We start from the raw sequence: 12,749 nt of genomic DNA, 5'->3' as shown, positions 1-12,749 counted from the left end.
GGCAAGATGCTGCCCTTTTTTGTACCTTTTTTTATCTTAATACAGTATATTTTTTGTAATTTTCTTTTTCAGTTTCCTGATTTTTGTGAGCATACATATTTTAGTCCACACCAATCATATACTGTCCATGTTTTATTTTTTTGTTTGTTTTGTTTAATTTTGCAGTGTGTCACAGGCTAATAAAAACCAGTTGCAGGCCGCATGTCTCGGTTTAGTATCACACACCCACTTACTTAAATTTGCATTGTATTATTATTATTCCCCTATTCTCCTAATATTTTGATGTTGTTCTCATAAAATTACTGCTCTGTTCTTCCATATTTATTTTTAAAAATTTAGTTTTACTGTTTAATTTTATTTTAGAATGTGCCTGGGGCCACAAAAAAAAAACCGTGCAGGCTGCAAATGGACCCCGGGACTCACTTTGGACACCCCTGTTATACAATAGTGTATATACAAACCAGCTCTCTTTCACACTGAGGTTGGATTTACACTGCCTTTTGTAAACACTAGATGGCACTATTACATCAACAATATGTTAATCTGCTCAACACATTGTTTGCTTTAAAAATAAATTTAAAAATGGCCAGTGCATCCATGCAAATGTAGACAAGTGGGCACAGTACATTTAAATACAGCGAGAAAGATGGTACACATTGACAATAAATCAGCAATTGGCAGATTTTTTTACTTTGATTTTGTGTAGTCAGGTGGGCAACCTATATCAAGAAATACAACCACAGTGATATGAGACTTTACTTTAAATGCTGTCTCTTATATGGTATTTAGGTAGTGCTCATGACCCTGGAGAAGGATGCAGCACCTGTGGGAGACTGAAGTGCTCAGATAAACATCACTGTCAATTATTTCAACAACAGTCAAGGCTGCTGGTGCTAATGCACATCAGTCCTGGGAGACTGGTTGCAGCAAAAGATCGCAAATGCCTGGAAAAACACTTATGTATGCCTGGAAAAAAAAAACATGATCTTTGAAAGGTCAACTATTCGAGCTTGGATACATGTGTACCATCATTAGTTTGTACTTGGTCCAGTGTTAAGATGATATTTCACATTTGCCCTAAGTAACTCATGTGGTTCATGACACACACCCACATCAAGAGGAGCTTGACAGATTTTATGTCTGCAAAGAAAACTCTCAAGAGTATTAGAAAAGCTCTGACAAGTGCCTAAAAGCTTCACTAAAAGACGGCACTTCTCCCACAAAGATCATTTGGGAAATTGTTTTCATTCACCAAGTGTTTTTCCTGCTGAGTCACCTTCTGTGTCACTTATACTGGAACGTGGCATTCCACAACAATATGAATACCTTCACTTAGTTGGGTTTTCTCCGGGCACTCCGGCTTCCTCCTACATCCCAAACACATGCATGTTAATTGGAGACATGGTGTAAATGATTGTTGTGATTGGCTGGTGACCCATCCAGGGGTGTACCCCAACTCTTGCTCTAAATCAGCTGGGATATACTCCAGCTTAGCCATGACGCCAGTAAGGACAATTTGGGATTTGCGATTTTCCCATTCAATACACAACATCACAGTACATGAGACTTTCTAATATTCCTCCACCTTCAGCACTCAATGAAAACATCATTTATTTTGAGATGAATGTAGCCTCGATGGGGGTAAATGTTGCCTCAATGGGGTACAAGCCAGTGTCTTGTTGTGCCAGTCCCAAGCCTGGATAAACACAGAAGCAAAAATTTTGCCGAACCAACTATGCAAATCAAAAACATAGGAAGCAGAACTGGAGGTAGCAGAGATGAGGTTGCTGACGTTCTCATTGGGAGTGACTAGGATGGATAGGATCAGGAACGAGTACATTAGAGGAATACTACAATGTTAGAGACCTTGGAGATAAAGTCAGAGAGGCCAGACTGAGATGGTTGGGACATGTCCAGAGGAGAGATAGTGAATATATTGGTAGAAGGATGCTGTGTTTAGAGCTGCCAGGTAGGAGGCATAAAGGAAGACCATTGAGTAGGTTTATGGATGTAGTGAAGGAAGACATGAGGGTAGTTGGTGTGAGAGAGACAGATGCTGAAGACAGGGTTGGATGGAGATTGATTTGCCGTGGCGACCCCTGAAGTTAAAAGCCCAAAGAGTGTCACTCTGACAGGAAACTTTCAATGTATACAATATGTTGCCACTCACAGAACTTTGTAGAACAATAGTTACAAATTCCTGAGTTCATCTTTGAGCACCGGATAAGAGGAGAAATGCTCCTGTTTGCAGGAAAGATATGCTTTCCATTTCTGGCAATAAAAACACACTATTAATAATAAGAGCACTCAGACAGCACATAACTCTGGCAAGGCCAAACTGTTAACCAAAGTGAAATAATGTTTATCAGTTTGTTTGTGTGCAGAATATAGTCCAAACTACTTTGCTGATTTCCATGAAATGTGGAGTAATAAGCTTTGCGTGTTCTCCCCGTGCATGCATGGGTACTCCGGTTTCCTCCCACATTCCAAAAACATTAATTGGCGACTCCAAATTGTCCATGGTATGAATGTGAGTGTGAATGGTTGTTTGTCTATACTATGTGCCCTGTGATTGGCTGTACCCCGCCTCTCGCCTGAAGACAGCTGGGATAGGCTCCAGCACGCTCATGACCCTCATGACGATAAGTGGAAGAAAATGGATGGACATATGGAGTAAAAGGAAAATGGTTACGGAACAACTGGACGGTGCAAAGTGGAAGTTTTTACCCTGTGACTTTTATTTTAGTTTGGACTTTTCAGTAACAAGTGATGTTTTTTTTCTCATATGTTGCAGCTTAGCCATGCATATAACCTGCAGATGTAAATCATCTGAGCATTTTTCCACACGAAGCGAGTCTACACAGTTCAAAAGGCATAATGCTTTATTTCTTTGATCATTCATAAACCCATGTGCTCAAAAAAATAACTCTTTAACAAACACAAATAACTTAATCTTCAGTGTTCAACTCACACAATGACATTTATAGGATGCTGATACAACTTTGTGGGAATGGGTAACTGAATTTTTCCATCATGGCACACAGCCATGGCTAAAATATGTTGCATAAAATAGTTTTAAATGTACGTTTTGTCGTTTAATCCACTCCGACGATGATGATCTCTCTCTGTCACACATGAGAACAGATGAGTGTCACAGCAAAACAAACAACCTCAGAAGTCACCCAAGTTATCTTCTAGCAGCAGACCGGTGTTGACCTTTCAATATGATGTCATTGCTTAATTACTTTTCTCATTACATATGCTCAAATGCCGTGACTTAAAGGTTAACTTCTCCCAGCTGTTACACGCCAAGGTTTTTCCATGCACTCTCAGTTTTAAAAACGAGGAACAGGTGGATGGCAAAGATCCTTCAATGTGCTTGCAATCACATATGGTTCACAGAAAAAAAAAATTGTTTAACTGGTTGAAGTCAAATGAATTGACGCTAATAAACATTCAAGAATGTGATATTATTAAAAACAGTTTACAGCGGTGAAATAAAAATAAAGTTTGCATATGTGGGGTACAGGCTAGGCTGGGGCATTACTCTAAAACTACTAAAAGGTGGTTTAAGAGATGTTCACTGACAGTGCACTTAATCTTTGCAACACTGTGTGCAGGGGGTAAAACAAAAACAAAAAAAAACAAAAAACAAACAAGTTCATAAAAAAGAAATCAAAGGAAGATGCAATCATAATTATATATTATACAGTTTCTGCAATTATTTCATGCACTTGTCATCCTAGCCTAGTCTGGGCGTCAAACCATTTGCAAAGCAACTTGATGACCCATAGCGCATGTCCCCTTTCTATGCACTAACCAGTCAAGTGGCTTCAGTCATATAAAAGCACTCTCCTATGCCTGTGGTGCTATTCAGTTGAAGAGCTGCTAGGCCAATGTCATCAGTGTGCAGGTGGAAGAAACACTGGATGACCTTTCATGTACACTGTTGTTGTTATTCAGCATCCTTGACACAAATGGAGTCTTTGAAGGGATGCAGCAACCCAGAGTGTTGACCAGTTCTGGGCAGAGACCTTGAGCCAGCCTTTCCATTACGAGGTAGAATTTCCGACGGAAGCTTTTGTTGATCCAGAAGTAGAAGATGCAGTTCAGGAAACCATTGGATGTTGGCAGCCATACCACCACAAATTCTATCCACTCTGGCACAGTGCTTCCAGAGAGTGCTGGGGTAGAAGAAAACAATATAAATAAGCATATAAAAAAAAGATGATATGACTGTTGACAGGAGCGGTTACACACAGGGTCACACACTCTGCTCACATTCAGCCAAATGATACGAAACAGACAGGATAGTCTGGGGAAATTCAAATGACTCAGTTGAGTGATGAGCAAAACAAGGTGGCACATAAATCAGCAGCGCCTCTGCTGGTTACAGACAAGTTGTATGATCCATTACGCCATTTTGCTTCAAGATACAAAGAAAAAAAAACGATGATTATGCTCATCCATAGTAAGTACTGTGACCTACTGCAAACAGTTGTTTGCTGAAAAACATTAGCCCTGTGTTGCTAACAACTAAATGTGCACCCAACATCCATTCATTTTGAGCGTCGCGGGGTACACCGTGGACTGGTCGCCAGCCAATCACAGGGCACATATAGACAAACAACCATTCACACTCACATTCATACCTATGTTAACCTAATATGCATGTTTTTGGAATGTGGGAAAACCCATGTATGCACGAGGAGAACATGCAAACTCCACACAGAGATGCCCAAGCAGAGATTTTAACCCAGGTGTTCCCGATCTCCTGACTGTGTGGCCAACCATTCACACTCACATTCATACCTATGGACAATTTGGAGTCACTAATTAACCTAGCATGTTTTTGGAATGTGGGAGGAAACCGGAGTACCCGAAGAAAACCCACGCATGCACGAGGAGAACATGCATACTCCACACAGAGATGGCAGAGGGTGGAATTGAACTCAGGTCTCCAAGCTGTGAGGCCTGCTCACCAACCACTCGGTCGCCGTGCAGCCTGCACCCATTCTTTAAAACACAAGTGGGTCTAAACCACCACAATATAATACAAATCAGTCAATCAAAACTGACACTGTCTTTCTAAAGCAAGCAATTTGATACAGCTCTTGTACTCATTAAATTCTTACAGTGTGCCTAATATTGAGGAGCCCTGACAAGACACTTATTTAGCTTTATCATTTTGAACATTCCCGCGACCCTCGTGAGGATAAGCGGTAGAAAATGAATGAATGAATGAATTTTGAACATTTAAAAACACACACTTCACAGAACTTACCGTTGTAGATCATGGCTGCCATGCATGGTGTCCAGCAAATGAAGTAAGCAGCCATGACAGGAACCAACACCCTAGAGGCCACATTGTGTCTCTTGCGGCAAACACGCTCAAACTGCCGCATTTTGCGTCTCTGTGTCCTGGCGGCGTACCACACCCTCATGTTGGCGTATGTCATGACAATGGAGCACGGGAAGAAGATGACACAGGTCAGGCTTAGAGAGTAGGCCACATTGGTGGAGTAGGACGGATTGCAGACCAGCGATGCGGTGGAAAAGTGGACCTGGATTATGCCATCAGGGAAGGATATTGGCACGAGGAGGCATGGTGGGAAGCACCAAGAGAAGGCAATAAGTAGCAGTGTCCTTTTTCTGGTCATTAAGGAGGAGTACTTGAGGGGGTAGAGCACAGCAATGTACCTCTCCAGGCTAATGGCGGCCAGTGTGTACATGCAGGTAGAGTACACTGTAGCATTGCAGAAGGCCACCATGTGACACAGCCAGTCAGGCCCGTCTGTGTAGTCTTTGATCAGACTCACCCACAAGTTCAAGGGCATGACCAGTAACCCGAAGGCGGAGTCTGCAGCTGTGAGGGAAAGCAGGAAGTACCGAGAGCTCCTTGACCAGCCGGCCACAGAGGACGTGATGACCAGGAGGACGGCAATGTTCCCCAAAGTGATCATCACCCCCAAAACAATGATGATGCTCACCTTGACTGAGCGGTGGTGAAGTTGCATGATTCTTTGTGAGTCAGCACCACCAGTGCTGGAGTCAATGTCCAAGGTGGAGAGGTTTAGTGACGCGTTCATGTTTCCTCACACATACATTGTTTTGTTTTACCACAAAATGCCAAAAAGAAGAAGAGTAGGTGGTGCGTCGAAGTGAGCTAACATGTGGGACATTAGCAGGGAGGCAGCCCTGCACCTCCTTGCAGCCATTTGCAGAACAAGCTGCACACCTGAAGCAATTAGTGCAGGACCGGCACAAGCTGCCACCTCAAATCAGGGGCAGCACATTTCAGCTACAGTCTTTGCTATGCTCCATGATACATACAATGGTGGTAAAACCGACTACACAAATGTGAAAAAATATGAATTCATGTAATATTGTTCTGCAGTAGTTCCCAAACTTTTTACAGTTGCGTTCAGACATTTGACCAGAAGCCATGTACCCCCTACTCTTGCACACTTAAAAAATACACATTTTAAAGTAGAGTGGTTATCGCACAGGCCACACAGCTAAGAGACGCAGGTTTGACTCCCCGCTTGGGCATCTCTGTGTGGAGTTTCATGTGCGAATGGTTGTTTGTCTGTATGTGCCCTGTGATTGGCTGGTGACCCTGCCTCTCACCCGAAAACATCTGGGAACAGCATGCCCTCGACCCTCGTGAGGTGAAGCGGTATCGAAAACGGATGACTGAATACTTCAAATATTGAACATAATTAATTGTCTAATTAATTTAATACTTATTTTCGGTCAATTTTTTTTTATTTTGCATGGTCACATTTTGATTCATACATGTTACACACGAGCACTGATAAATAAATAAGTAATCCATTCATTTTGTGCACATCTTATCCTCCCGAGGATCGCTGTCATGCTGGAGCCTATCCCAGCTGTCTTCGGGAGAGAGGCGGTGTACACCCTGGACTGGTCCCCAGCCCATCACAGGGCACACATAGACAAACAACCATTCACACTCACATTCATACCTATGGACAATTTGGAGTCGCCAATTAACCTAGCATGTTTTTGGAATGTGGGAGGAAACCGGAGTACCCGGAGAAAACCCACGCATACACGGGGAGAACATGCAAACTCCACACAGAGATGCCCGAAGGTGGGATTGAACCCTGGTCTCCTAGCTGTGAGGTCTGCGTGCTAACCCCTAGACCACCGTGCCGCCCCATTCCAAACATATGTACGTTAATTGGAGACTCTAAATTGTCCATAGGTGTGAATGGTTGTTTTTCTATATGTGCCTTGCAATTGGCTGGTATTCAGTCCAGCTTGTACTGGGAATTATGCCCAAAGTCAGCTGGGATAGGCTCTAGCTTCCCGGTAACCGTAATGAGGTAGAGTGGTATAAAAAGGGATGGATGTTCTACGATGGGCCAATGCAAAAAAACAAACAAAATGCAGGCCCTTGGACAGGCTGGTTTTGATCAGAATTGATGTTGCAAGATGAGACGTTTCCAAGTTGCAGTGTACTGTAAATGGTTATTTCCCCTTCATATATAAAATGTATTGAGAACATATATAGGTCATGCTTGATTCAATCCTTAACCAAGCACTTGATTGAGCTCCAGGTTTTGTAGTTCAGCACACCATGACAGATTCATCACAACGATCCATGCATCCAACAATAAAGAATGCCAGTCAACAATAAATTAGAATCGAAAAAGGGCCCACAGGAGACGTATGCTGTGCTACGTCCAAACACTCTGACATTTCACAAGCAATCACGTCAAATTTCCACCATCACACACTATCACTCATGCTTGTGTCAACGCTTTGGCGTTTGGGGTCTGCACTGCAAAATGGGCTCCACCAGCTGCTCCCCTCCAATAATATGCAGGCACAACACAAGAAAGGAGAAGGAAAGATGATTTTTACCAACCATTTTTCACAGCTATTCTTTTTTTGTGACAGTTTAAGTGATTAAATATATCTGCTATATATATATATATATATATATATATATATATATATATATATATATATATATATATATATATATACGTATATGTTTTTTCTGGTATAATGCAACTCTCCCACTGCTAATATAGTCAGTTTATATTATGTGTTATGTCTTAAATTGCTTATTTTCTGTCTTTTATGTCTGCTATATTTAGTAATACAAGCTTAAATGAGGGTCATGGCTAGAGGGCTCTTATCATGTTAAAAACTGTATTCACATGGTTGTAAACAGGCTTATCCACATATCATGATCTGGTTCCAGACCAGATCATGATATAAAGATATAAAGAATCTAAAAAGGATTTTAAAAAAACCTCTAAAGTTGTGCAGCATACACCGTAATGCACTGTGAGTATACTTATAAATTTTCTTTGGGAGACTTGACAGCACTCTACTATTTGATATATGATTTTTTCACTGTTCTAATGAGTGGGATTTGCTCGGCGTTCAACGTGAGGTATGGACAAGGTGGTTGTAGTTAGGGTCGGGCTGCTGGACTGGGCTGCTGGATTAATATTCTCATCGCACACCACTTACCTGATTCTGTCTCTTTTTTTACTTCATGAAAGGCTGCAGAAGAAATCAATGATTCACCACTATATTCCTTGCTACTCAAAATACCATGTTCTTGCACATGAAAATGTTACATGCACTAACTAAACCAACAGTTGATACATTCGTACACTACAATATCATCTATTATATGTATTTGGGGCTGCATGGTGACCGAGTGGTTAGCTCGCAGTCCTCACAGCTAGGAGACCCGAGTTCAATTCCACACTCTGCCGTCTCTGTGCGGAGTTTGCATGTTCTCCCCGTGCATGCGTGGGTTTTCTCCGGGTTTCCTCCCACATTCCAAAAACATGCTAGGTTAATTAGTGACTCCAAATTGTCCATAGGTATGAATGTGAGTGTGAATGGTTGTTTGTCTATATGTGCCCTGTGATTGGCTGGCGACCAGTCCAGGGCGTACCCCGACTCTCGCCTGAAGACAGCTGGGATATTGCTCCAGCAATCCCGTAACCCTTGTGAGAAAATGAATGAATATCTCATTGGGATAAGATGTACCAAATGTTGCGGCTGGTGAGCTTTGAGACTTTGAGTTCATTTTCTGATACTCCCAATTCATTCATAAATCCACCCATTTACTTGCTGCTTGGAATCCTGAGGTGCTTTTATGCGACAGAGAAGGATGGCTTATTATGCGTGTGTGTTTTTGTGTCGGAACCACACGTGTGGGTGTGCACATACAAACAGGACTTGCATGTGTAAATATAGCTGATCCCATGTGACCACAAATGCGATCGAGGCAGATGATGTATTTGTACATGCTTGCAATTGAATATCCTGTGAGTGGGTAGACTCCTCCACTGGCCACCCACTGCGTGCAGTACTTCCCGATGTGGAGGAAGGCAGCCATTGATTTGATTTGTCTGTGTGCGTGCACTTGCGAATGTTTGTGTGGGTAGCAAGAGTATCTAATTCAAACAGTGCACCTTGATGGATGATGTTTGGAGAGATTGTGAGATGGCAAGTTTTGATGGAGGATTGTGTGAAAGGCTGACAGCTATCTAACTGATAACAGGCTCCTCTGCCAGCTCAGACATAACCACCCTGACAAGTTCAATGTTACTAAAGTCCATTCTGTGTGTTTTACACCCATCTGTACTCACCTTGGAACTGTTATATAGACCATCCGGTGGTGTTTTTATATTGCAATATACAACACACAGGATACATACAGTGGTACCTTGATTAGTGCCATTAATCTTTTCTAGAAGGTCTGATTATAATCAAAATGGACATTAACCAAATACATTTTCCTCATAAGAATTACTGTAAATCCAATTAATCCATTACAGAAAGCCAAAGGTTTTATAGTCTTGCCATAATTTTTTTTACATGCATGAAATAATTCAAAATGCATGTAAATATATATAAATTATACATGAAAGGGATATGTGAACATTTAAGGTTACTTTTACTTGCAATGAATACATGATTCTTGACATGACTGTTCCCAAAGACACAATGTAGCAGCGAGACACCACTTGACGTTTTTCTAGAATTCAATAGTGTTTCTCATCTCAATAACCTAAAGTGGAACCAATGAAAGTTAGAAGTGCCAGCATTTGATAAAGAAGGTGAGAAACACTATTGAATTCAATAAATAACTCATGACAAAAAAGGAAGATACTGTAAGTGTTGCCACATTATGTCTTTGAGAACAGTCACAGTGTTTTTGGTCCTGTCCAGCCATTAGAGCAGATAGTATTGTTGATCTTTGTCATTGAAAATACATTACCAACATAGTTGGACTTATGCTGTGTATTAACAACACGACAAGACACGTACCATATTGTACGTTAACGGGGAAATGTATGGAAAACCAAGACAAAAACTACACACTACAGGTGCAACAAGAATAACACAATTGCTTTGATTAAGAACTTAGTGATGTCTCTTGTGGCAGAATTTATGGCTCACAATGTGTGCAACGGGCGGCACGGCGGTCTAGTGGTTAGCGCACAGACCTCACAGCTAGGAGACCAGGGTTCAATTCCACCCACGGGCATCTGTGTGTGGAGTTTGCATGTTCTCCCCGTTCTCTCCGGTTTCCTCCCACATTCCAAAAACATGCTAGGTTAATTGGCGACTCCAAATTGTCCATAGGTATGAATGTGAGTGTGAATGGTTGTTTGTCTATATTTGCCCTGTGATTGGCTGGCCCTAAGACAGCTTTGATAGGCTCCAGCACCCCTGCGACCCTCGTGAGGAAAAAGCGGTAGAAAATGAATGAGTGAATGTGTGCAACATAGGTGATTCAATTAAAAAAATGGCTTCCAGACAAAATTAACTCAATCAAAGCAGTATTGACAATCTACTTCTTCACCATCAACCCACCGAACCCACCAGAGTAAAACAATTTATCTGACGAGTAATTTAATTTTTCTGAACACCGGTAAAGCTGTCTTAAGGTTCCTCTTTGTGTTAAAGACTCAGATATGATATCCGCAAAGTGTGACAGAAGCAACACAACTGTAGGTGTTTATTGATTTCAGTTCAACCAATTTCCAAAGCTCTGTCTGTGGGATTTTGCTCAGGAACACATTGCATTCCTAAATGTTACGTGGGCCCAAAGAAAGCCATCTGCTGCTTTAAATTGTGGACGGAAAAAAAACCCACAAATGATAATTTAAGCATCCAGTATTGACACTGTTACACAAGATATGCATGCCATAATACCTCAGCTCCTCTTTTGGAGTCCATACAAATGAATAAAAAGTGTCAAATTTCAGTCCTGCATAAGATGTCCTCCCAGCACAATAATATCACACATTAGTTATGTTGAGAATTGTAGGTGTTAGTTTACTATTCGGTCACAATGGAAAAGACAACAAAGGTATTTAAAAAACAGTTTAAAACCTACGTGATTGATCTTAATTGGATGACTTAATGGCCTATGTCAAAGTGTTGTATGTCACAGGCAGTGAATTCAGTGTTTTACATGACAACTCATTTTGGTCCATCCATTACAAGAATTACGTTCATCCCTGGTGTTCCTATCACGACATCATCCATTTTCAGAATTTATAATGATCAGGTGAGCACAAGCCTTTTGCTTATGTTCAGTATCACGTCAGCGATCAATCTAAACTGCATACGGTTTGTTAAAAAGATATGTTTATGTTCAAAAGGGAGGAGAAAGAAATATTGACAGTGCTACTTCAATATGAATTGGTAATGGTTTTGCAATAAACTAGAAGATCATGAAAGGGATAACGCCAGCAATTCAGCCCACAAAGCCAATGACAAGGCTAGCAACCTTTAGTAAAAAAAAAAAAAATCTCCTTTGTGTATGCTCCCCTTTCACAGCCGTAGCAGCAAGAAATGTTTATCTGTTGACGTCATACTGACGTGCGTCAAACGATGCTGAGTAACATGCAGTGAATAAAAATCAGTTAGCGTGTGAAAATTGGCTAGAAAGGCCGTCTGTTCAGAAAAAAAAGAGTCTCCCCTGCAGCCTTGCTGTCCTTTTGAAAGCAAAGTTTATCAGCAGGCTAATAGGCGTCCTTCTTAGAGCGGATTAGTACAGTCCCATTACCAACAGAGGGACAAAACAAATGGCTGGTTTTGATATTTGTTTTGTACACAACAGTTTGTTATACTGTATTAGTATTGATCAGAAGTTGCTATATGTGTTGTTTATTATTCAGCTATAAGTGTACTGTGCTATGTGTGTAAGTGACCCTTGAGACTTTATTCTCAGTACTTTGAGGTTGGTGATTCATGCAAACATGGCAATAATCATAATAATAATAATAATCTGTCAGCCTTGTTGGCTCTGTGTTTCTCAAAAGCATCGCGTTTGGTACTAAAAGCAGTTTTCCAACTTTATATCACTTGCCAAAACACCATCAGTAGACTAAAAAAACACTATGCACGATTATGCCCGCTTTCTCCAAAAAAATATGTGCCGTGTACATTTTGAAAGAAGTTTAAGATTGCAAGGTGCATATGGCAATTTATTGAGAGGGGTGTGATATTTTACCACGCTAAAATATAGCCATACATGCAAGATGCATGATGCTGTTCAAGTGTACCTAATGTTGTGGCCAGTTAATGCAGGTTACCGCTGCCACTCTCCGTAAACAGCTAACTGAAAATAAACCAAAGTCGTATATTGTAGATAGCACGCCTGTTTTATGATGACTTCAGGGAATAAGACAAATACACATTCCAAGGGGAAAAAAAACTCCTTCCACCCA

At 41.2% G+C, this 12,749-nt stretch overlaps 1 protein-coding gene across 1 annotated transcript; it reads right to left on the bottom strand.

Annotated features, from left to right (window-relative positions):
- Positions 1-2,741: 2,741 nt before the first annotated feature.
- Positions 2,742-6,301, bottom strand: zgc:162592 (uncharacterized protein LOC561993 homolog). Its single transcript, XM_058089211.1, has 2 exons — positions 5,285-6,301; positions 2,742-4,184 (listed from the first exon to the last, which is right to left on the bottom strand). Exons 1-2 carry the CDS (start codon positions 6,087-6,089, stop codon positions 3,889-3,891), a joined length of 1,101 nt encoding a protein of 366 aa, XP_057945194.1. The 5' UTR covers positions 6,090-6,301; the 3' UTR covers positions 2,742-3,888.
- Positions 6,302-12,749: the final 6,448 nt, after the last annotated feature.

Source organism: Doryrhamphus excisus, chromosome 12 (genome assembly GCF_030265055.1).
Source record: "Doryrhamphus excisus isolate RoL2022-K1 chromosome 12, RoL_Dexc_1.0, whole genome shotgun sequence".
NCBI classification, from domain to species: domain Eukaryota; kingdom Metazoa; phylum Chordata; class Actinopteri; order Syngnathiformes; family Syngnathidae; genus Doryrhamphus; species Doryrhamphus excisus.
The sequence above is the reverse complement of the archived record's forward strand: the minus strand, read 5'-3'. Positions and strand labels throughout refer to the sequence as shown.